At 37.6% G+C, this 26,335-nt stretch overlaps 1 protein-coding gene and 2 non-coding genes across 3 annotated transcripts; all 3 read left to right on the top strand.

The window, feature by feature from the left end:
* Nucleotides 1-10,413: 10,413 nt before the first annotated feature.
* LOC117022664 (small nucleolar RNA U2-19) lies at nt 10,414-10,493 on the top strand. The gene has a single exon (XR_004423076.1). It is a non-coding gene; the product is annotated as a small nucleolar RNA U2-19 (small nucleolar RNA).
* A 145-nt stretch (nt 10,494-10,638) lies between these two features.
* LOC117022663 (small nucleolar RNA U2-30) lies at nt 10,639-10,708 on the top strand. The gene has a single exon (XR_004423075.1). It is a non-coding gene; the product is annotated as a small nucleolar RNA U2-30 (small nucleolar RNA).
* A 1,543-nt stretch (nt 10,709-12,251) lies between these two features.
* On the top strand, nt 12,252-25,262 carry ADH5 (alcohol dehydrogenase 5 (class III), chi polypeptide). The gene is made up of 9 exons (XM_033106582.1): nt 12,252-12,386; nt 15,006-15,107; nt 17,821-17,962; nt 18,490-18,577; nt 21,013-21,232; nt 21,376-21,636; nt 22,621-22,756; nt 24,672-24,810; nt 24,960-25,262. The coding sequence occupies exons 1-9, from the start codon at nt 12,375-12,377 to the stop codon at nt 24,982-24,984; spliced, it is 1,125 nt and encodes a 374-aa protein (XP_032962473.1). The 5' UTR covers nt 12,252-12,374; the 3' UTR covers nt 24,985-25,262.
* The last annotated feature ends 1,073 nt before the right edge of the window (nt 25,263-26,335 follow it).

Here is a 26,335-nt window from a genome sequence, read left to right as displayed (position 1 = left end):
CATGGATGGACCTAGAAGGTGTTATGCTAAGTCAGACTGAGAAAGACAAATACCGTATGATTTCACTTATATGTGGAATCTAAAGAACAAAATAAATGAACAAATAAAACAGAACAGACTCATACATACAGAGAACAAACTTATGATTGCCAGAGGGAAGGGGGTTGGGGGAGCTGGGTGAAAAAGGTGAAGGGATTAAAAAATATAAATTGATAGTTACAAAATAGTCATGGGAATACAAAGTACAGCATACAAAATAAAGCTAACAATGTTGCAACAACTATGTATAGTACCAGGTGGACAGTAGACTAATCAGGGGAATCACCGCAAAAATTATATAAATGTCTAACCACTACACCTGAAACTAATATAAAATAATATTGAATGTAACTGTAACTGAAAAAAGTAAATAAATACCTTTTAAAAAAGAGATAGCCACTGTCTTTTCAATCATCTTAGTGTCATTTTCTAAATGCTACTATAGTGCCCTCTGGTGTTTGTTATTTAACATTTTTCCATCTCCTAGATCCCATTTGAGAAAAAGAATTCAAGGAGAGAATAATAGCTTTCACTTACATCATAGTTGACATTTTTTAAAGTACTTTCATGTGTAATATTTTGTCTGATTCTCCAAAATTTTCACTTGACCTTTACTTCTTGACTTTTCATATTCTTTGAATGCCTTGCAGATAGCAGGCCTTCCAGCAATGCAACCTGTGAGGTAGGCAGGGCAGAGTTTATTAACCTCAATGACTGAATACTGTGTTACAGGGAAAACAGACACTATTTTTCTGACTTGCTTATGAGAAAATCTTGAAGGTTATCTTAAGGATTGATGGTAACAGTAATGTCCTTGTTCTTAGGAGATACTTACTGAAGAAGTTAAGGATGAATTTCATGAAATTTGCAACTTCCTTCCAAAAAAATTTAATTGTTACATCTAGATGAAGGACATAGAAGTCAGGTATTCATTGCCCTGATCTTCAAATTTTGAAAATGTGCAACTTTTAAAATAAAAGGTTGGGTCACTAAAGATGGATGGTTTCCAATCCCAAACTCAATAAGTAAATCATTTTTACAGGTATGACAAGTGGTCAGTCAACTTCGCAGGCCAATTTTTCCCTTATGGTTAAAAGCAAGGTCTGCCTCCCTAGTCGGCTCTCTGGGGCATCACAGAATAAGTTCAGTCCCTCTGATAATTGAGGACAGCTGGCATGCCCCCTTCTCCCCTATCACCATGTCGTCTTTATTCCTAATTAAATATCTCTAAGTATACTTAAACTCAATATTCCATATGCAATCTAAATAATATAGTTATTCTGAATAATATACCAGTAAATTCAGGCTGTATTTATATATTCTTTAGTCAGCCATCTCCATTGTTGACAAATACTGAGTTGTATGAAACCCCTAAATATTTCCTCTTTGGAATGCTATTAAACCAGAATGCTCTTATTCTATCACTGTAACCCAAAGATGGACTATTTTTCTTCTCTGAAGTTTCAAGGTCTTTTGAGGTAGAAATTATAAGTAAATAAGGCATATAATAATATAGAAAGATGTGGCAGTTGAGACTCAGGAGGGATATCTCAGCCCTGGAGGTTCCCCCCAGAGGGGCAGGGGACTCTAGCTCCCCACAACAGGCTCCTCAGCCCAGTGTACTGATGCCAGAAAAGGAGCCTCCACAACATCTGGCTGTGAAAAACAGCGGGGATTCCAACTGTTGAGGTGGGTCGGAAGGCTACAGGAAAACCAGACACCCTCTTAAGCGGACCATGCACAGACTCACTCGCTCAGAGGCACTCACGTTGGATTCCGCCAGAGGGCTGGTGACTTGGGGGCCTTGGAGACATACGAGGTAGGGGGGGCACACTGAGATGTGTGATTTCAGAGGTAGGACTGGAGGATAGTGAGCATTTTCCTGGTGAGGGGTCCACCTTCTGTGCAGCTGGCAGGTGGGCGCCCTCTTGCCTTTGTTGAGCCTGCCCCCCACAGGCCATATCTGAATCTGATTGGCTTGGTGAGCTCTGTTGCTCTGCCTGGCTGACTCAGCTGGGACCCCTACCCCACCCAACTAAATCTGCAGTGGAGAAGGAGTGAGAGATTTACTTCTTCTCCTTTCCATGCTCCATCTCTCCCGCCAGTTGCTAGCTACTGCTTCAAGCCCCCTCCATTGTCCAGCCTAGAAAGGAAGGGAAATTTGGAGAAAAAATTACTCTTTACATAATCAGTACTGTTGCAATCAGATATTGATGCCCTTCGGGTGTAGCGTCTTTTATATACTGGATTCCTTCTTGATTGGTTAATTTCTGTGGTTTTCACAAAGAACCTCTGCCCTAGTAGGGATCTTCTACCTGCAATCCCTTCATAGGAACAATTCTTTCCACAACTGGTCAATTAAGACTTTGGCTTCAGCCCTTGGCTTCCACCAGTAACCTTCTGTCTCAAGGTGGATCTCTTTAGTAAAGTTCCTCTTAAGATGATCTACAACTGTACCGCTTTGCAGGGTCCACATTTAGTCCATGGGAGATGCACTTGCGTCCTTACCCCACTAAATCCTGTGCTACTTCATTCTGCAACCAGACATGTTGTTTCACCTGCCTCTGGCTTTAAATTTGTTTTCTCTATTTCAGATACAAGACCTTGAGTTTTTCAGGTTCCAGAGAAAATGTCTGAGGCTTTTTGAGTGGTTTTCTTCTCTTGGCTTCGGATGGGGGGGGAGGGGGTGCTTCCTTCACCCTCACCGAGAAGTAGGAAAGGCACATACAGCACACTCACAACTTTCTCCAAAGAAATCCTCCCTCCCAACCATTTCTGCCCTTCCCCATGAATTCTTTGCTCTCCCTTATTAGCTTACAGATAGGAGATGAGCTAATGCAGGCAAAAGAAATTTTCTGTGTCTTAGCATGTCCTGCATAAGGTAGTCTAGTACCTTCCCTTAGACTATCGCGTAATTTTGGCATCTATATTGCTTGGCATTGGAGTTCTTAGCCAAAACTGAAACAATATCAAAAGCCCCATTATAATTTCCTGTTACATTTAATCATGGAATTGTACTTCTCTTGCCTGTCAAGTTTTCCAGAGGCTCTAGAGTTCCTGTCAGGAAAAAATACGCTCAGGTTACTGACAATAATGCATAACTTACAATATATTATTACCTACCAAAAAAATACAAGGAAAACTTACTTCTTTGGAATAATAGAGCCAGCCTGAGAAGTCTCTGACTCCCAATTTCATGATATGTGTAGTTTTTGAGAAGTAACAGGAAAAACTGCACAATTCATATCTGCATCTGCAAACTATATGTGTCCACCTTCTCTGTATGCCAAGTGTATGTGTGCTTTCCCAAGAGAAAGGGTTTGATGGGTAGTTTTGAACCCTCGGTATTGAATAGAATTAGTACCAATCATTTCTGGCTCCCTCATGTTCAACCCACCTGGGACTTCCTTCAGTTTAGACAGTTTCCTGTTCCAATTCATGGGGGTTGTAGCAGCAAGGGCTGTCGTTACCTGTCTAATGAAGTTATGTACCCAAGCAATGTGAACGAGAGCTGGGATGGGGGGAGAGGGCGCAAAAAACTGCACTTCAAAATGTAGCAGACATTTATGGCTTCGTGAACTCCTTAAATTCATTCAGTACTTATTTTTCTCTCGTGAGCTTTGAGAAAATATGCTTCAATTTGTTTAAATCTGTTTGACTATCTGTAGTGTACACTGACTTGCCTGTACAAAGTCTAAAATGACTGGTCATTTTCACTAATGAGTCCTTCAATTCAAAAAAAACTGAACTCTTTTCTTAAGAGTCAGAACTAGGTACAAGTCAGCAGTGTCACTCATTGTTTCCTCCCTTCTGCTAGATGAAACGGAGAGCAAGGTAAGTAAAGGATTTAACAAAGGGTCTGCTCCAAAATGATGCCAGAAGGTTGAGGTTCCCCAGTACTTCTATATTTTGCTGCTATGCCCATTTTGTGATTTGTATTTGGAAAATATAATCTGTATCTCCTAACTGGTCATGTTATTTTTAATATATACATCTTCTCTGATGAGGAAGTTAGTGGATCTTTTGCCCATTTTTTAATTGTGTTGTTAGTTTCCTTATTGTTGAGGGTTTTTTTTTTTACTGTTGAGTTTTAAGAGTTCTTCACGTATTTTGGAAAACAGACCTTTTATGAAATATGCCTTGCAAATATTTTCTCCCAGTCTATAGTTTGTCCTATTCTCTTGACAGTGTCTTTCCCAGAGCAGTTTTTTATTTTAATAAACCCAGCTTATCAATTATTATTTTTATGGATAATGTCTTTGGTACTGTACTTAAAAAGTCATTGCCATACCCAAGGTCATCCAGATTTTTCTCCTATATTATCTTCTAGAAATTTTATAGTTTCGTAATTTACATTGAGGCCTCTGATCCATTATGAAGTAATTTTTGTGAATGGTTTAATTTTGTCTAGATTCACTTTTTTTGCATATGGATGTCCAGTTGTTCCAGCACCATTTTTGAAAAGATTATCTTTTCTCTATTGTATTTTCTTTGCTATGTTGTCAAAGATCATTGACTATTTATGTGGGTCTATTTCTGGGCTCTTTATTCTGTTCCATTGATTATTTGTCTTCTTTTGCCAATACCACATTGCCTTTATTTTATATTTGTAGTGTAAGTCTTGAAGTTGGATAATGTCGGTCCTCCAACTTTGCTCTTCTCCTTCAATATTGAGTTGAGTACGCTGGATCTTTTGCCTCTTCATATAAACTTTAGAGTCAGTTTGTCAATATCCACAAAATAACTTGCTGGGATTTTGATTGGGATTGTATTGAATCTATAGATTAAGTAGGGAAGAACTGACATCTTGACAATATTGACCCTTCCTATCCATGAATATGGAATATCTCTCCGTTTATTTAGTTCTTGTTTTATTTCTTTCATTACAGTTTTGCAGTTTTCCTCACATACATTTGCATATATTTTGTTGGATTTATACCTATGTATTTCATTTTTTCATATGCTAATGTAAATGGTATTGCATTTTTAATTTCAAATTCCAATTGTTCATTGCTTGGATATAGGAAGGCAATTGACTTTTGAATACTACCTTGTATCCTGCATCCTTGCTAAAATTACTTATTAGTTCCAGGAGGTTTTTGTGGATTTTTTCAGATTTTCTATATAGACAATTACGTCTATATAGAAGAAAGATGAGACAATTTTATTTCTTTCTTTTATTTTATTTCTTTCTTGCCAATCAGAATACCTTTTATTTTATTTTCTTGTCTTATTGCAATAGCTAAGACTTCTGGTACCATTTTGAAAAGAAGTAGTGAGAGGGGACATTCTTGCCTTGTGCCTGATCTTAGTGGGAAAGCTTCTAATTTCTCATCATTAAGTATATTGTTAGTTGTAGATTTTTAATAGATGTTCTTTATCAAGTTGAGGAAGTTCCCTTTATTCCTAGTTTCCTGAGAGTTTTCACCATGAATGGGTGGATTTTTATCAAATGCTTTTTCTGCATCTATTGATATGATCATGCAATTTTTTATTTTTTATGATCATGTAATTTTTATTTGATGTGATGGATTACATTAATTGATTTTTCAAATGTTGAACCAGCCTTGCATACCTGGGATTAATCCCACTTGGTCGTGCCATACAACTCTTTTTATAAATTATTGGATTCAATTTGATGATATTTTGGAGGATTTTTGCATGTAGGTTAATGAGAGCTATTGGTCTGTAGTTTTCTTTTCTTGTAATGTCTTTGTCTGGTTTTGGTATTAGGGTAAGGCTGGCCTCGTAGAATGAATTAGTAAGTGTCTATCTTCCTGTGCTTCTATATCTGGAAGACTGTAGAGAACTGGTATGATTTTTGCCTTAAGTAGTTTGTAGAATTCACCAGTGAACCCATCCGAGTCTGGTACTTTCTGTTTTAGAATGTTAGTAATTTCTGATTCAATTTAATAAATATAGGCCTATTCAAATGGTCTATTTCTTGTATGAATTTTGGACATTTTGTCTTCTGTCCATTTGATCAGATTATCAAATCTGTGGGCACAGAGTTATTCATAATATTATCACTTTAATATCCTTTGAATGTCCATTGGATCTGTAGTGATGTCCATCGGATCTTTTTCATTTCTGATATTAGTAATGTGTATTCCTCTTTTTTTCTTAATTAGCCTAGATAAAGTCTTATCTATTTTATTGATCTTTACAAAAAAGTTTTGTGTTTTGTTGATTTTCTCGACTGATTTCCTGTGTTCAATTTCATTGATTTCTACTCTAAATGTTATTATTTCTTTCATTCTGCTTATTTTGGATTTAATGTGCTCTTCTTTTTCTACTTTCCTAAGGTAGAAGGGTAGATGTTGATTTTAGATCTTTCTTCTTTTCCAATATATGCATTCAATGCTATACATTCCTCTATAAGAACTGCTTTCATTACATCCCACAAATTTTGTTGTGTTTTCATTTTCATTAAGTTCAAATACATATTTTTAAATATCACTTGAGATTTCTTCTTTGACTCATGTGTTATTTAGAAGTGTATGGTTTAATCTCATGTATTTTCTGATTTTCCTGCTATCTTTCGGCTATTGGTATCTAGTTTAATTCCATTGTGGTCAAGGAGCGTACATACATTGTATGATTTTATTCTTCTAAATTTGTTAAGGAGTCTTTTATAACCCAGAGGGTGGTCTATCTTGGTAGACGTTCCAAGTGAGATTGAGGAAAAACAACCACAAAAAAGAATTCTGCTATTTTTGGATGAAATAGTCCATAGATGGCAGTTATATCCAGGTGATTGATAGTGCTGTTGAGTTCAACTATGTCCTTATTGATTTTCTGCACGCAGGATCTGTCCATTTTTGATAGAGAATTAAGTCTCCAAATGTTATAATGCATTTATCTATTTCTCCTTGTAGTTCTATCCCTTTTTGCCTCATATATTTTGAAACTCTGTTACTAAGCATATACACATTAAGGATTGTTATCTCTTCTTGGAGAATTGACCTCTTTATCATTATGTAATGCCTCTCTTTATGCCTCAGACTATTTCTTGCTTTGAAGTCTGTTCTGTCTGAAATATAGCACTCTAGCTTTCTTTTGACTAGTAATAACATGTTCTATCTTTGTCCATCCCTTTACTTTTTAATTTCTTTTTCAGTTACAGTTCACATTCAATATTATTTTATATTATTTAAGGTGTACATCATAGTGGTTAGATATTTATATAATTTATGCAGTAATTCCCCTAATTAGTCTAGTACCCACCTGGTACTATACATAGTCACTGCAATATTATTGATTATATTCTCTATGCTGTACTTTATATCCCTGTGACAATTTTGAAACTACCAATTTGTATTTCTTAATCCCTTCCGATTTTCAACCAGCCCCTCAACCCCCCACCCAATCCCCGGCAATCATTAGCTTGTTTTCTGTATGTATGAGTCTGTTTCTGTTTTGTTTGTTCATTTATTTTGTTCTACAGATTCCACATATAATTGAGATCATATGGTATTTGACTTATCACTGTGTCTGACTTATTTCACTTAACAATACCCTCTAGGTCCATCCATGTTGTCACAAATGGTGAGATTTCATTCTTCTTATGGCCAAATATTTCATTGTATATATGTACCACATGTTCTTTATCCAAGTATCTATTTATGGGCACTTAGATTGCTTCCATATCTTGGCTATTGTAAATAGTGCTGCAGTGAACATAGGGGTGCATATGTCTTTTTGAATTAGTGTTTTGAATTTCTTCAAATAAATATCCAGAAGTCCATCCCTTTACTTTTAATCTATGTATGTCTTCATATTTAAAATAAATTTTGTGTTGGTAACATATATTTGGGTCCTATCTTTTGATTCAAACGTACAAGATCTGTCTTTTAATTGGTGCATTGACTATTAATATTTAACATAATTATTGATATAGTTGGATTACTACCTATCATATTTGTTACTGTTTTCTATTTGTTGTCCTTTTTACTTGTTACTATTTTTGTCTTCCCCTCTTTTTCTGCTTCTCTGATGTTATGATTCCATTTTCTCTTCTTAGCATATCAATCATACTTTTAAAAAAAAAAATTAGTGTTTTCCCTAAAGTTTGCAATACATATTTACAACCAATCCAAGTTCACTTTCAAATAGCACTACCACTTCACTGGTAGGTTTAGTACCTTACAATAACAAAATTATCCTAATTCCTCTCTCTCATACCTTGTAGCATTGCTGTCATTCATCACATTTATACATAACTATAAATCATCAAATATATTGTTGATATTATTTTGAACAAACTGTATCTGTTAGATCACTTAAGAAAAATAAATATTTTACCTTCACTTATCCATTCTCCAATGCTCTTCCTTTCTTTATATAGATCTGAGTTCCTGACCTATATCATTTGGCATCTCTCTGAAGAACTTCTTTTAACATTTATTACAAGGCAGGTATACTGGCAACAAATTTCCTGAATTTTTATCTGTCTGGGAAAGTCTTTATTTCTTCTTCACTTTTGAAGGATAAAGTCACAATACAAAATTCTAAATTGGAGGGCTATTTTTCCCCTCTCAACACTTTAAATATTCCACTTCACTTTCTTTTTTTGGGTTATTTCTCAGGAGAAATTGAATGTGATTCTTATCTTTACTCCCCTTTAGGAAACGTGTTTCGCCTTCTGGCTTCTTTCAAGATTTTTTTATCTTTGATTTTCTGTAATTTAAATGTTATGCCTAGGTATAGTTTTTTGTTTGTTTGTTTGGCATTTAGCCTCCTTAATGTTCTGGGCTTTTTGGACCCGTGGTTTGGTATCTGACATTAATTTGAGGAAATTCTCAGTCATTATTGTTCCAAATATTGCTTCTGTTCCTTTCTCTTTCATCTTCATATTCCCATTATGTGTATGTTACACTTTTTATAGTTATCCCACAGTTCTTAGGTATTCTTTTTCCATTTATTTCAGTTTTTTTTCTCTTTGCTTTCCAGTTTGAGAAGTTTCTATTGACATATCCTTAAGCTCATAGATCCTTTCTTCAACTATGTAGAGTATACTAATGAGCCCATCAAAGGCATTCTTTATTTCCATTACAGTGGTTTTGATCTCTAACATTACTTTTTGTTTCTTTCTTAGAATTTCCATGTCTCTGCTTACATTTTTCCATCTGTTCTTCCACGTTGCCTATTTGTTGTCTTTTTTTTCCCATTAGAGCCTTTAGCACATTAATCATAGTTTTTTAAATTCTTGATAATGCCAACATCCCTGTCATATCAGTTTGAAACTGATGCTTGCTCTTTCTCTTCAACCAGTTTTTTTGCCTTTTAGTATGCCTCTTATTAAGCCTTGTAGTTTTTTGTTGAAAGGCAGACATGATATAGTTCCTTGGTAAAAAGGTGGCTAATGGGCCTCTAGTAATGTAGTGGTAAGGTGTGGGAGAAGGGGAAGCTTTATATAGTACTATGAATAGCTCTCAGACTTTTTAATGATCCAGTGCACCCTGGATTTTGAACTTGACAATTTCTTCTCCGTTTTTTCCCCCCACTCCCTCAGATGGTACAGGATTTCTAGAGGGGGCTGGAATATTTCCCTTCCCCAATGTCAGTTAAACTCTAAAACACTTCAGCAGGTTAAGCATTCATAAAATACTTTCTCTTGAGGGCAAACCTTGTTAAGAACAGAATGCTGTGGCATATTTCAAAATGGTTTCTTTTTCCCTTCCCCTGTCAGAAGCATAAGGGGATTCTTCTCCAATTTTCACTATAAGAACCTGGTAGAGCTCCCTGGGGTAAAAGTCACAAAAGTGTGAGGGCTCCCCATCCCTATGACTGGATCCCTCTGGAGTTTTTAATTCTCAGAATTATTTACACTAAGCTTCTAACTGGAGTTTTTAACTCTCAGAATTATTCACACTAAGTGTCCAACAGCTCAACAATTACATTTCACATTTTCCAATCCCAATACTGATTCTCCTGGAGGTGGCTTTCTGCTACAGTAAATTGTGATTCTTTATATCCAGCTGTCTCTCTAATTCTGAGGCCAGCAGTTTGCCCTGTGAGCTCACTTCTCTGATGGATTTAAGAAGAGTTTCTGATTTCTCAATTTGCTCAGCATTTTACTAATTAGGATGGAATGAAAACTTCCAAATTCCTTACACGCAAGACTGGAAATTATAAATCATCTATTATTGTGGTAAGCAAGGTACCACAAAAATGCAAGTGTTTCATCCCAGAAGATAGACAATATATCTGCAATAAGGAAAAGAAAATTAACTCTTTGCTAAAAAAAAAAAAAAAAAAAAAAAAAAAATTCCATTAGAAAAATGCTTGCTATAGTCCAAGCAGTTCTATTATATACAAAACACTGGAACCACAGAAGAAAACAGTCCTCTGAGATCTGCTCTTACTGAAGTGGATCAGTAATGAAAATATTCAAATCTGAGCATCAGAAGACCTTCTAATATACCTGCTTCATTATCTCTGTAGTTCTGAGAAGCAAAAGTATGAAGTAATTTAAAATAATAAGGGCTAATGTCTGTGTGTGTGTATTTATAAATGTGATAGTGAATAACTAGGTACTTGCTAATGGATGAATGAGATGGGGGGGTAATATGTGTGTATAAAAGGCTAATTAGTTCTGAGCATTGATGAAAAGATTTTACTATTGACCTCTGTATCTATGAAGGTTTCTACACTTGATGTGAGCTCAGGATAAGAAAAAATTTTTTTAAAAAAAGAAAGGAAAGGGACAGTCCTTTTAAGTAACTGCAAATGTTCTATAAGGTTGAAGCACACCATATGGATGGAGAGATAAGCAGGAACCACGTGATGCAGGGTCTGGCTGGCCCAGCTACGGGATTTGGATTTTATTCCTCTCAGCCCTTGAAGAGTTTTAAATAGAAGAAAGACATTTATTAACTTTTAAACCACAACATTCAAAAATTATTAAAGGTGAAGGGAAATGGCATGGATTGATGTATTTTTTGGAAAGATCACTAAGGGGACATTGGAAGTGCATTAGATTCAGGGGTCTGGCAAAAAAGAAATCAGATGGAAGGCTTTTTCAGACACTCTGTAAGAAATGATGAGAGCCTGAACTAAGGCAAGAGCAGTGGGGAGAGAAAGGAGATACAAGATGTGAGAGGTATTTAGGGCTTGGTGACAGATTGAATGCAGGGGCTGAGGGAAAGGTTAAAGTTGTTATTCCCATGTTTCTGTTCAGGGGAAGTAGGTGGATGGTGGTACCACAAAAAGACAGAAGAAAGAGTACCTTTAAGGAGAAAGATGACAAGATGAGTTTTGAACAAGTTGAATTTGAGATAACTGAGATATCCTAATTGAGACAGATGTCTAATAGGCATCTGTACGCCCAAGCCTGGAGTTTACGGGGAGCCATCCTGATTCATACTCTAGAAACTGTTCTTACATAAATGGAAAATTAAAGCCATGGTGTGGATAAAAGGGGAAAGTGAAGGGAAGGACTTTGGACAGAATTTTTGAGATTGCCAACCCTTAAGGTATGTACTAAGAAAAAGGAGCCAAGAAAAAGACTGAGAAGCAGAGAAGAGAGTTGTCTGTCTGGTAAAGCTATTTTAACAAAATTCAGCAGCCACAACAACCAGAATTTAAGAGCAAACTAGCAAATACTCCATCCTCCTTTTCTCCAAACTCTGGCCCACTCTTAAAACACATCAAATGCATCCACATTACGGAGACATTTGGCTTCCCTATTCCCCTCCTTACAAAGTCCTCTCCTTGTGTCCTATGGACACCAAAACTTCTCCTCACCCTTCAGGAGCAGCTGGAATAGGAGTTTAGGAAGTTTCCCGCATAGATCCCCCTTTCTCATTCTTCTCAGTTTCCCCTCTCAATGGAGAGTCCCTTGAAGGGGACTCTCTTACTCTTATCTTGCATCCTCAAGTCGTAGTGTACACATAGTGTATAAAAGGTGCACCAAGACCACAGTCCTCTCACTGTTTCTCACGCGCTTCCGGTAAAATTCATAGCCCCTCATCTTCCACATCTCTCCTTTGTAAGCTTTCTGTGCACTGCCTCGCCTCAGGTTACACGGGGAAACCCTTTCCTCACAGAAGTTTTGGAGCCAGCTGTCAGGCTAGTCACGAAGCCCCCTCATCCGGCCTCGCGACACACCTCCAGCCTCCAGGACTACACCACCAGCTCCAGCTGGAGCGCTGGTCTCGGGGCACCTCAGGCCCCGCCCTTCCGGCCCAAAGCTCTCGTAAACCCCGCCTCCACGCCCTGCCCCCCGGCGCAGGCGGAAGCAGGACGCGCCGGGTGCACGTTCCACCCACGCCGCACCGGCGCCACGCCCCCTGCGTAGGACACTCGTCGGGAGCTGACACGAGCCAGCGGACATGGCGGGCAAGGTAGCGGGGACCCCGTCGCAGCCTGCGTCCGAGAATGGCAGGGAGGGAGGAAAAAACACAGGGTGGAACCTAGCCGCTGGCTACCGGAGCCGAAACGGGGCTTCCGACCAGCGGGTGGGCGGGAAGGAAGCTTTGTTTCGGCTCCTTACTTGGGAGGGTTTTGCTGCTTCTGGGCAGCCGGATGGTGAGGGGAGAACCGGCGAATGGGGAGCGGGAGTGGTCTGCGCGTATCCTGGTGAAAGTGGCTGAGGAGGTACCACGCTTTGCCTAGGCAAAAATAAGTGCAGCAGGTCCTCGAATAGTAACATCTTTTTGTTCAGCAGCATTTCATTATAAAGTTGATGAGATGCCAGTAGGAACTTAACTCTTGTTTACATCAATTAACGTATGGTAAAATTGGCTTCCTTGTACCTCATTTTGCATCATGTCGCGGAACAAGTACAAGATTTATTGTAACTCGCCCCAGGTCATACTTGCAGGTGGTGCAGCTGTGGCCAGCCAGTGCACCTAACCTATAGGCTGCTTGTGTGTCGTGATAGTAATTCCTAATTGAGCCATTATTATGCCACCAAAGAATGTATTTTAGGAAGACTCCTAGATCCCTTTCAGTAACCCTTTTTAATATTTAGGCACCGGAGCTTTATATCCTTTAATCCTCATGTAAAACCTCTGTGAGGTAATGTTCCCGTTTTACAGTCCAAAAACTGAGGCTTAGAGGTTGGTCACACTGAGGATAGTGAGCTGGGATTCTGCTCAGGTCTGTGCCTGTGTGACAGACTATACCAGGTCTCTGAAATACACATTAGACAATACAGAAAGGTAGAAATGTACAAATAATATGAGTAATCAGTCTAAAGTTGCTTTGCAAACTTCAGAAATTTTTCTATAAATTTTGGAGTTGAACAGAAATGGTAAACTCCAAAGATCTTTCAGAATTAACAAATTGGAAGTTGTTTTTCCTTTTACCAAGTATCTTTATTCAGACAAGGTGAAAAATTGTAATTCCTTTTATAGTTAAAATGTTGAAGTAGGGCAACTGCCAGTGATTTAGAGTGTTTTGTTTAGATTTGTCATTGAAAGGAAAAGTTTAAACTCCTTTCAAGCATTCTTTAAAAGGGGGGGAAAGCATAAAACTCAGATTATGGATGAAATATTTATTCTGGTTGCTTAAGAGCTCTAACATACATGACTTCATTGTTAGTAATCTGAATTTGACCTTTGAGATTTATGTATATTTAGGTAAGTCAAGATTCCAGTGCAGTGTCTGAATTCTTTGTACTATCAGATTTACTATTTTATCTACATTTTAATTTTAAAAGCAATAATTTCTGGCCTCACCAGTTTACACAAGGCACTCATCTCTTTATATAGTTCAACTCTTCCTTTTCTCCACACTTTGTTCTACTGCTGCTAATAACTACTAACTTACTTTTGCAAAGCTACACTCACTCTGCCAAGGACTATGTTAGGGGTTTCATATTCATTCTCATCACTCTTCACTACCACCCTGTAAGTCCGTGTTTTATCACCACTTGTAACTATTCCTCCTCCTTCGGTATCCCAGTTAAAAGTGAAGTTTTGCAAACTCAGCGACCAAAGTTACACTCTTTCTCCACCTTCTGCATTCTGTAGCACTTTGTACTTCTCCCTTTAAATCATACATTTTGTAATTATTAGCTTTCCAGTCTGTCTCCTATAAACCCAGGGGTTTTCAACCTTTATTCTGTCAACATGTTCCATAACCATTATGTAAACTGATCAAAACCTTTCTCATTACTCTTGATTCTCTGGTAATGGAGGAGTATACTGACTAGAAGCTCTAAGGCAGCCCTATCCTGTAGAAATATATGTCACATATGTAATTTTAACTTTTGTTAGCTCTATTAAAATGGCATTAAAATTGGATTAAAATTTAATCCAGTATATTCAAAACACTGTCAACAGGTAATCAGTATTTTAAAAATATTAAAATACTCTTACTCTTTTTCTTTTGTACTAAGTCTTCAAAATCTGAGTATATTTTACACTTAGAGTTTAACTGAGTTCAGACTGGCCATTTTTCAAGTGCTCAATAGCCACAGGTGGCAAATGGATACTGTATTGGATAACACAGTTAAAAGGACAGACGTACTTTTTAAATTTCTCCAGTTCTGATACTCCTTACACTCCTTCCCACTTGCATTTTTGTACTACACCGATGTTACGACACCAGCCTGAGCAAAAGAATTTCATGGGGCACGTGTTAATTAAGCATTCCGATTCCTTGGACCACATGCCAGACTTACTGAATCAAATTCTCTTGGAACCATTATTCTTAACCCTCTCCCCCTTGGGCACTGTAGAGACTCATTAAATATTTGATGAATAAAACTTCTTAACCAAAAGAAGCTTTCATATCTGACCATGTGGTCATCTCAATTAAATATTTTTAATGCATATTATTTATATGAAATCTAAAAACATGCAAAACAATTGTTCATGTCACTTACAGGTATATGTTTTTTTGTGAATCTGATATATTTTCTAAGATTAGCATTCATCAGTATCTAAATTAACTAATAAGCAGTTTATTATTACTTCAGATAATAAACAACTTGCTCTCTTTTTTTCCCATTTCAGGTTATCAAGTGCAAGGCTGCTGTTGCCTGGGAGGCTGGAAAGCCTCTCTCCATAGAGGAGGTAGAGGTGGCACCCCCAAAGGCTCATGAAGTTCGAATTAAGGTAATGATATATCTAAAGCACTGGAAAAGAAGACGTACAATTAGGTCTCTGGATAATTGATTCCTCTGAGGTCTGCAGAGGATAAATCCCAAAGGACAATGTCAAGAAGAAGGTATTGAAAGTCATCCAACCATAGAATTACAACATCCTCCTCTTATTTTATCCCTCTCACCTTTCTAGCACTCCTCTCCATCTTTTAGCTTTGATGTTGGGCCGAGCAACCTTCCCTGGGTATCACTAGATTACAGCAATTTATTTCTGTAGCCTGGGTTTAAGGTGACTTTGTAGGATGTTCACGTTTCTGCTCCTCCCAAAACTTAAAGTGTATGGTGACATACTGTGTTTCCCCGAAAATAAGACCTAGCCAGATCATCAGCTGTAATGCATCTTTTGGAGCAAAAATTATAAGACCAGGTATAACACAACGTGACAATATAACATAACATAACACAACAGAACATATCAGGTCTTATATTAATTTTTGCTCCAAAAGATGCATTAGAGCTGATGGTCTGGCTCTAATTTTGGGGGAAACACAGTATTAGAAACAACAGAAGAATAAATGGTCTTCAGTTTATACAAGAGACTTTAAATAAGATTAGGGAAGAGGTTTCTGATGGACTGGAGCAAAACCAAGTGAAGTCAGCTTGCTTAGAGAGCTTTAAAATGTACTGAACCCTGTAGACAGGGCCAGGGTTAAGGGGATTCATTATTCTAGTGCTTCTCAACCTTTGCTGTAGGAGAGAAATGGAGTTACCCTTGGAGAGAGGCATATTAGTGCACAAGGCAACCCAGCTGGATGTTTTTAGCATTCTACTCTGTATTTGTTTTGATATAAAATTAATTCTCTAAAGTATGACCACTGATTAAAACTGACATTCTAGAAAAATCAATTCGTTATTGCTGTAAATTGAAATATATGTCCCCTCATCCCACCTCTCAACACACACCACATGTACAAGGTGTGATCAAAACATACGGTGAATGCTGCTGCCCACTGCCATTCAACAGAAAGGCAGGAAGGAATCTTCGATACAGGAAGGGGCACATCCAACCGTAGTAATATGTGACAAGTTTCAACTTGTTTGGTGTAGTCAGTCGGATATGAGCTACGGTTGAGAGAAGGTGTGTTTTAAAGTATGCCGTAAATCATCTTCCATCATGAAAATGCTTCATGTCACACATCACTTCTGGTACACAGCAGTTTCTGTCAAAAATATATGGTTGTGTCCTCAGCCACCGTATTCACCAGATCTGTCACCGTGCGACTTCTGACTCTTCCCCAAAATCAAAATGACCATGAAAAGTAAATGTTTTGAATCAATTCAGAATATCAAGGCAGCCACGATGGCGCAACTAAAGACACGAAAGAGGACTTCCAGAACTACTTCAGAAAGTGGCAAGAATGATGGGATAAGTGTGTTCAAAGCGAGAGGGAGTATTTTGAGGGGGATTAATGGCAATGTGTCTTTTACTGTAATCTTTTTTTTTTTAATTTAAACATTTACTGTGTGTTTTTGATCACACCTCGTACATGTACTGCCTCATGCTCCCAGACATCACACATGCCAGGTCAGGAAGTCCAGAACCAAATACCTTTTTAAGGTTCTTTTCAACCCAGGGCCAGGAATCTGAAATCTTATACTAGCCTGTATGTTTTTCCTTAAAGTCAGAAATTAACCTGATTTTGGTTTTGCCACTGAAAATGTCCTGAACGAACTACCATTTTTCCCCAAAAATAAGACCTAGCCAGACCATCAGCTCTAATGTGTTTTTTTGGAGCAAAAATTATAAGGCCCAGTATTATATTACATGACATGACATGACACCTGGTCTTATATTAAAATAAGACCCGGTCTTATATAAGCGCCGGTCTTATATTAAAATAAGACCAGATCTTATACTAATTTTTTGCTCCAAAAGACGCGTTAGAGCTGATTGTCCGGCTAGGGCTTGTTTTCAGGGAAACACGGTAAGATGAGCTGTATGGGGCACACTCATACAGGCAGGAGTTCAGCTGTCCTCCCTGGGAAGCTGCTAACAAAAATAGCAAAGAATGTTACATTGTAAGTGGATATATAGGTGAGAAGCAGAGAGGCATAAATACAAACACTCTAAACTTCCTCTCAGTGCTTTAGTGGTGTGGAAAGATCAATACTTCAAAGCCAGAGAGACAAGAGTAAGGGGCTTATTTCAGTAGAATTTGGTGTAGCTGCTGAAAGGGAGTTGGTTCCACTAAAAGCTTTGAGATTTGGTACAGACCAGGCATGCTGGCATATTTCAGAACTAGTACCTTTTAAGAAATCACATTTCCCAGCAGTCACAGGGAGGCCAGCGGTGAATGGGCTCCGCCTGGCTTTGCACACAGGTGCTGTTCCTCTTCACACCTGTAGGCACAAGTGCCCATACAGTCACCTTGTTTACTTTGTCTTGCTAATATGTACTGGAAAGGAGAATAGATATACCATGTTTCACCGCATATAAATGCACCGTTACCTTTATGTACCACTAAAAAATGCTGCCAGTTCTAGTTGTTAAGATGCCAGAGATTTGAAAGCACATCTGGTATTAGAGGGGTTAAACTATGAAAGAGACGTATCTTAGAATCAGTGAAATATGGCATTAAAGTAAAAGTGGCTTTTCTATGACCTATGCTTCAGTTTGAATTACATGCATACACACTTCAACGCTCTTTATTTTAATATCCTGATAGATTATTGCCACTGCGGTTTGCCACACTGATGCCTATACCCTGAGTGGGGCTGACCCTGAAGGGAGTTTTCCAGTGATCTTGGGACACGAAGGTGCTGGAATCGTGGAAAGTGTTGGTGAAGGAGTTACTAAAGTGAAAGCAGGTAAGAGGGTATTTGAACCACTTATTTTATAACTTTGGCTTATTTCTATGGGGAAATTACATTTCTTAAACTGTGCATCGTTTGTGAACAAGTTATCGCCTAAGTAAGTTGTCAAGATTGATTTTATTCTTCACGTGGGAAGCACAAATATTTGGTGTTTTTTTTCTCTTTGATTTTGTAGACTGCTCTTCATCTGAAACTGTTTAAGTATATTTCCAATGCCAATTTTGTCCAGTTAGCAAGAATTTTTAAAGATGCGTCAGCGAGTCAGTATTTTGAAGCACATTACTCCTTGTTCTGTAGTTATTGTTTTAAGAGTTTCCTTTAGTAAACATTTTGAAACTTTATTTTTTGCACAGTCAGGCAGCATCTGAATGATGTTGTGTAGGTCAGGTTCTAAGCCTTGAAGTTAATTTTGCAGAGCCACGTGAGTTGACAGGAATAGGAATTTGCAGGGGCTTATGTATTCATTCATTTAGAAACAGATGCTACCCATTCAGGATAATGCCTTTGCATTTGTTTTCCAGGTGATACTGTCATCCCACTTTACATCCCTCAGTGTGGAGAATGCAAATTTTGTCTAAATCCTAAAACGAACCTTTGTCAGAAGATAAGGTTAGTACCTTTTTATTTCATTCTTAAAACAAGAGGTCATATTATAATGATGATAATAAGTAACTCTGTGGCAATTTATACAGAGCATTCTACATGAATTATTTCATTCCATCTTTATAGTTATCTCACTATGATCATTAGTATCCCAATTTTCATAGATGAGAAAGTTAAGACTCAGAAATTAAGTGCTTTGCTCAGTATCATCAGCTATGAAGAGAGAAAACTGAATTTTCTAAACTCATTCTCTTTTCATAACATTAAGTTAAATTTGCCAAAATATGTAATAAGGAGGGACATGCTTATGAAGTTAAATGAAATCATTTTTATGGCCATTTTATTGCCTATGAAATCGAAGTAATAAAATTTACCTCATAATGTTACTGGGAAGACTACAAGAGATAACCCCTTAACATGGAAAAGGTATTATAGTTACTTTATTGTAGTAAGGTAACATCACTTAAAGAACTTCTTTGAGGCAGTTTACGATCTCTTTGTATTTGTTCTCTTCTGTTTTCTTTTTTATTGAGGTAGAAAAGATATATAATAAAGTACGTAAAATACACAAATCTTAAGTGTACAGCTCAATGAGTTTTTATGTATATATACACCTAATGGTTATAACCATCAACCAGATCAAGATAGAGAACCCTGCCAGTACCCCACAAAGTCCTTCATGTCCCTTCTAAGTCAGCACCTGCCTCCCTCAAAGGTAATCACTATTCTGATCTCTTAAACTGTGAACTTCATATAAATAGAATTACGCTTAATGTGCTCTTTTGTCTGGTTTGTTTCACTGACAGTGTCTGCGAGGTGTCTCCAAGTTGCTCTGTTGTTGCTCTGTCATATTCCACTCCAAGTACCACTCTTTATCCTTTCTATTGATGGACATTTAAGTTGCTACTAGTTTGGGGCTGTTGTGATTAATGCTACTGTGAACATTATTAAACGTGTCTCTTGGTGGATATATGCACTACTTTCTCTTTGGTATTTTCCTGAGATTGGAATTGCTGAGTCATCGGATACACTCTCAGGAGTATATGGGAAATCTAATGCCACTGACAAAATTAGTTTGTATTTTTGGAAAACAAGATTCCGTTTATTTTATAACATAAATCCAGTTACTTTTGGCAAAGCTAGAACAAAAAAAAGATAAAAAGAAAAACAAAACAAAAACCTACTTGTTTTCAAAGGGAACTTAAAACAGCCTAGAAAATTTTGTGATACATCAAGTATAATAATGGTAACGGGCTTTTGTGGCTCTTTGTAAACCTTTTAGAGGGACATAAGCTTTCAGAGCTTAAAATGTATCCTGGGTCACCTTTTGTTCATGAAACTCCTCTGGGAACAAGTGATTTCTCACATTAAGTAGGGTTAAACGAGTTGCTCTCATAAAGATACAACATTTATGGTAGAGCTGTGTCACCTATTTGTTCTCTGTTTCTGGTCATATTTTTGTTTTTCTTTCAAAGGACATGTATTTACTCAAGTCCAGAGGCAATCCATTTTCTCTTCATCTGTGTATTTGTTTATTCATATATATTCCTAAGGATTTGTCTAAAAGTGCACATCAAAGTTTTAAAAATATTTTAATAATTCTATTAAAAATAACAAATGTTTAGTAAGCACTATACCAGACACAGTGCTAATGCTTTCATAACATCTCCTTTGTTTTTTTTAGCAATCTATGAGAAAAATATAATTGTTTCTCTGCATTTTCTAGTGAGGAAACTAAGGCACAAAGGTTAATTAACTTGCCAAAGATCACACAGGATTTGAATCCAAGTGTGTCTGACTTTAGGGCCCATAATGCTAAGCCAGACATCACCTATCTATTTAGAATATCAAAAGTAATTTTTGTTACCACATACCGTATTGGTTGCCTTTGTGAGTTTGTCCTCTGCCTCCCCCTCCACATTACTGTAACCAACTACACAGGCAAAAAGCTAAGTGAAGAGGACAAATAACTTAAATCCTTGACTTTTGAAAAAGGCCTCCTGAAAGGTCTAAATTAGCCAGTTTGACCATCTATTTTCATCAGCTAATCTGAATAATTGCTTGTGATCGCTGCTTGTGTAGATGCTGGATTTGCTTTATGACGTCACATTTGCTCACAGGGTTTTATGATGGAATTTTAAAATAATTTCACCCAATCTGTAAGTTGTAGCTGTTAAAATTACTTCAATACTCTGACAGTAAGATCCAGAAGAATATTGAATGTTGGAAAAGATGGTAAGGTTGTAAACGTCTTGTAAGTTTTCTTAATAGGGCACTGCTGAAAGAGGCTAAATTATTAATAAAAACATTAGAAATTAGACTTTTGGTCTTAGCACACTTTTCTAACTATTGGTCATTATTTTGAAAACTAATTCCTTTTCCTATGTGTTTTAGAAAACCTGATTCTACCCTGCCTTTTTTCCTTTTTTTATTTTCTTTAGAGCCACTCAAGGGAAAGGATTAATGCCAGATGGTACAAGCAGATTCACTTGCAAAGGAAAGGCAATTTTACATTACATGGGAACCAGCACATTCTCTGAATACACAGTTGTGGCTGATATCTCTGTTGCTAAAATTGATCCTTTAGCACCTTTGGATAAAGTCTGCCTCCTAGGTTGTGGCATTTCAACTGGTTATGGTGCTGCTGTGAATACTGCCAAGGTAAGTGTTGGCCTCACTTCTGCTTTCTAATTTGATACAACCGAGCTTTGGTGGCATAATCAAACTGGCCCGATCTGTAAGAAACCTAGTGATTTCCTTGACTGTGGTGGAAGGAGTACCTCACAGACAGTCTTGACTATTAGGTGGAGTCTGGCTCTACATGTGCTGTCTTTGGTCTTGGAGGAGTTGGATTGGCAGTTGTCATGGGCTGTAAGGTGGCCGGTGCGTCCCGGATCATTGGTGTGGACATCAATAAAGAGAAATTCGCACGGGCCAAGGAGTTTGGAGCCTCCGAATGTATCAACCCCCAGGACTTCAGTAAACCCATCCAGGAAGTGCTCATTGAGATGACTGATGGGGGAGTGGACTATTCCTTTGAGTGTATTGGTAACGTGAAGGTCATGGTAAGTATACTTGGCGTCATCTCTGTCTCTCTGTCTCTCTCTCTCTCAAACTACTTTTTTTAAATGCAGTTTTCTTAATTATGATTTAAAATTGTTTTGTTTTTGGAAAGGAAAAGTCTATTGGTAAGAATTCTTATACAAAAATGGGAAAATTACTGCTTGAACTACAAATGGGAAATGATACTAGGATGGCCCAGGAAAGAGTGAGAAAAAATGTTTCTTTACCTTTCAGTGCATGCCAAATCTTAAGAGTATGTCTCCTCAAATAAAAAGTCAGTGATGCAGTTGTGGAGAGCTTTGATATTAAATATACATCCACATACTAAATCAGTGACCTTGATCAATGACTTCACTTCTCTAACCCTCAGTTTCATTATGTGTAAAATGCAGGTAGTAAGGGCACCTACTTGACACAAAGTAGACCTGAACAAAAGTATTACTGTTATTTCTCTACCTGCTTCTTTTATTAAAGTCTTTAGAATTTTGAGCTAGCATTTACTTCTAAAAATAGCAAGTAAAAGCTTTAAATTTTTTCAATTTATGTTACTTTTTAGCCAAGTTAGTAATTTTTATATATATATAAATTTTATTGGGGAATATTGGAGAACAGTGTGTTTCTCCAGGGCCCATTAGCTCCAAATCATTGTCCTTCAATCTAGTTGTGGAGGGTGCAGCTGAGCTCCAAGTCCAGTTGCCATTTTCAATCTTTAGTTGCAGGGGGCACAGCCCACCATCCCCTGCGGGAATTGAACCAGCAACCTTGTTGAGAGCTCCTCTCTAACCAACTGAGCATCTGGCAACCCAGTGATTTTTTTTTAAGTTGTTACAATAAAATTTTATTGAACATTCAGTTTGATCATTTTGTTGCTATTTTTTGTACAAAACTTTGTGACACCACCCTCTCCCTGAGGAGGTTTGGGGGAGGGGGTAGTTATTCTTAGCAGAATGCACTGCCTTCTGTGACTTGGTTGTATCTGTCTGCAGAGAGCAGCGCTGGAAGCCTGCCACAAAGGCTGGGGCGTCAGCGTGGTGGTGGGAGTAGCTGCGTCAGGTGAAGAAATTGCCACTCGTCCATTCCAGCTGGTAACAGGCCGCACATGGAAAGGCACTGCCTTTGGAGGTAATTTGATGGATGAGATGAGTACTTTTTCTCTTATTTCCATTGGCAAGAGTTTTAATTCCAGGCTAACTTTGTTGTTTTCACAAGAATTTTCATAGGTACTTTCTCATCATGAGTTGTTTCATATAAAGTTATTGTAACAGAAGGGTATCACACTCAATCAGTGGTTTCCCCCTAGTGCTGGGCAGGTGCTCAGCTTCTCCTGAAGCACAAGGCCACTTTTTACACAGTTAAAAAAAACACAAACGAAAAAGACAACCTCTGTTAATGAGGATGTAGTTGGGGGTAGGGCAGGAGTGAGAAGTTGATTGCAAGGTAAGCAAAACCAGTGTCAGCCACACTGTGTCATGCTGTGGGCTTAAATAGGTTATCGGCCTCTTTACTTATCTTTTTCAGAGAGTACAGTGATCACTGTATGTGATCATACCTCTGTTTGAATAGCACTGATTTCAGCAGTAACCAATACTAAGTCTTAAACCAAAAATACTAAATTAGACAAAACGTTACGACAAAATTGAAAACCTGCCAGACTGATCACTTTTCCCTTGTGTGATCCTGAAAAGTACATGTCTGTTTAGGGTTGCTTAAATACCAGTAGAATGCTGAGAAACAGTTTTCATCTTTTTCATGGTCGCTCAGCTAGAGAAGCGAAGACATCAAAACATGTTTGTATACCCAACTGTTGTGAATGAATGAAATCTAAAAGCCTGTAGAATGAATGAAATCTACAGGCTTTTTTTAAAAAATATATTCTTACCATCCTTTTAGGAAAAAAAGAAATCAAATAGCATGAGTTTTTAATTACCTGTGTTTAACAAGGTTATCTGTTAACATCCCCTACCTTGTATTACACCAACTTTTTGAAAGTCAAAAGGAAAAAAATTGGTAAAGTATGCTAAAATGAGGGGTTTGGCCAAAGTTTTTCGTCTTTGTACTACCGAGTTTGCTGTAGAAATGTCATGCTGCCTAAACCCTCCTTTCCAAAGCCCTAGATGTATGCGGCATTTGAGTATCTTAGAACAGACTTTCAAAGCCACACATGCAACTCAGAGGCATCATTTCAGGGTCCATAGCTGGGTTTGAAAGGGTATTCTAAGGCTGGTGATTGAACCAGAGGCTTGGTAGGAACCTCTTAACTAAAGTCTCATCCTTACCCGTGCTGTTTGAAAATTAAGCTGGAACATTGGGGCCCCATGGGTGTTGCTAAAATATGACCCACAGGTGTAAATAGAAGTTTTGGTCTAGAGTTGTAGTTGTCTTAGTTAACAAGAGTTTTAAAGGAGAAAGAAAAAGCTCACAATTTGTAGGGGAAAAATGGTAGAGAATTAAGGAGGGAGGTTTGGAAAAACCTCAAAAGTGGTTTGAAATATGGTCTAAAGCATCTCTCATTTTAAAGGTAAGAAGGTTTCTTTGTTCATGTATTTCTTTCAATACAGTTGAAAATTGAAGCATCTAATTTTGCTTAAAATCTTACAGTAGCAAGATTTCCTACTTTGTTGTCAATTTCACCTGTTTCACTATTGAATTTAAAACCAAAGAAATAAAGTCACATATATCACATCAATATTTTTCTTCCTTGAATTTCACGCTTATAGAAATCTTTGCTGTTGTGGACATAAACAAGCTTGTTCTAAGACTTGGAGAGTTCTGTCTTGGGTAGTCTACAAGTCTCATTTGAGACTTAATGAGACTTTGGTAAATACTGAAAAAGGAAAATACTAAACAGGCATTTACTTTTTTCTTAAGTAATGATGTGCATTAAATTCTTTCTCATCTCTATGCTAATTTTGAAGTTTTTAGTTCCTATTTAATGAAAAATTTATTCTCTTAAATGTTTTTGTCATCCACAAAGTAATAAGCATATTGTAGAAATTTGTTGCAGAAAATTAATCAATAGATGTGTGATTTCTTTTAGGATGGAAGAGTGTAGAGAGCATCCCAAAGCTGGTGTCCGAATATATGTCCAAAAAGATAAAAGTTGATGAATTTGTAACTCACAATCTGTCTTTTGATCAAATTAACAAAGCCTTTGAACTGTTGCATGCAGGAAAGAGGTAAGTTTCCTATTTAGTTGTAAATACAGAATGTAGTAATGATTTGAGGTTTACAAAGGAAGAACGGTTTAACAAAAGTACAATTTTAGTGGTTTTAAAATAAAAGATAATCATTCAAAACCTATGTTTATTGTTTCCTTCTCTTACAGCATCCGAACTGTTGTAAAGTTTTAAATTCAAAAGAGAAAAACATGTCCGTCCTTATACCTGAGCCACGTGGTCCGATTGAAGCAGCCAGACAAGCAGGGAGAAGCTCTTCCAAGTTCACAGCCTCTTAGACCTTTGGTAACCTACTCTAGGGAGTAATGTTTTGTGTATAATTCGTAAATCTCTAATCAAGGATAAGACTAATACAATCATAGATCTGTTTTCTGGACTCTCCACATGAATAATTGCTATCTCATTAAGGGATTTTTAACATAATAAAAGTAATTTCTGCGTATGTGTGGAAGATATCTCTGTTTTATGCTGAATTTATTCTCACAGTTCTCCCCCCATTATCTTCACTCTTTGAAAGAAAGAGGAAGCAGGCAGTAGTGAGTATCTGCTGCTGTCCTCAGTAACTTTGGCTTAACTTTTAAGAGTCTTAGGCCCATTTACTAAAGAACAGATTTCCTTAGCCATCAGTGGCAAAGTTAATCAGAGCCCAAGTTGGCTTCTTTGAGATTATCTTCTGGAGGGCAGGTACCATGCCTTGTTCAGACTTATACCCCCAGTTCCCGTCATGGTTTGTGGCCTGCAGTGAGCACTAAAATTCATCACTGGAACTACCTCTATGTTTAAGCAGGTATGTGTATTGGTAGTTCTCTGAACTGTTGCAAATATATGAAAAATGTAGTTATTTATAGACTGAATACCCAAGTTCCCAGCACTTTCTTTTGTCATATCCTAACATTTTCACTTGCAGACCACATTGCCTATCCAGAGGTAGTCACCATCCAGATGGTGGTGTTTATCGCTCTCATGCACGTTGTATGGTTTTACTGTACAGGCACACATAAGTCCTCAGCGTCATCGATATGTTCTTCGAAATGGCTACCCCAATTATACCACAGGCTAATTGATGTAAATAAGAGTTAAGTTCTATGGCATATTTCTAGTCACAAAAACATCACCAAACTTCTAGGGGAAGATTCAAAACACTTTTAATACTAAACACTGAAATAAATGTGAGCTATACATACATTTAAGAAAGATTAATAAAAACAAGTCAGATAATGATTTTCCAACCCCCTTATTCCAGCCCTGGGTCATGGGTGGCCGGAGCATCTCCTGGAAGCTCAGAGGGGGCACAAGGCCATACCCCACCCTGGACAGGACACCCTTCCATCACAGGGCCACTCACACCCAGTCTCAGACAATCCAATTCAGCTCATGTACATCTCGGGGATGTGGGAGGAAACCAAAGCACCTGGAGAAAACCCACGTGGACATGGGGAGAACGTGCAAACACTGCACAGACAGTGGCCCCAGCTAGGAATCTTTTTCTTATCAAAGTTACAATAAAATGAAGAAAACCATGTTT

Source organism: Rhinolophus ferrumequinum, chromosome 5 (genome assembly GCF_004115265.2).
Source record: "Rhinolophus ferrumequinum isolate MPI-CBG mRhiFer1 chromosome 5, mRhiFer1_v1.p, whole genome shotgun sequence".
Taxonomy (NCBI): domain Eukaryota; kingdom Metazoa; phylum Chordata; class Mammalia; order Chiroptera; family Rhinolophidae; genus Rhinolophus; species Rhinolophus ferrumequinum.
The sequence above is the reverse complement of the archived record's forward strand: the minus strand, read 5'-3'. Positions and strand labels throughout refer to the sequence as shown.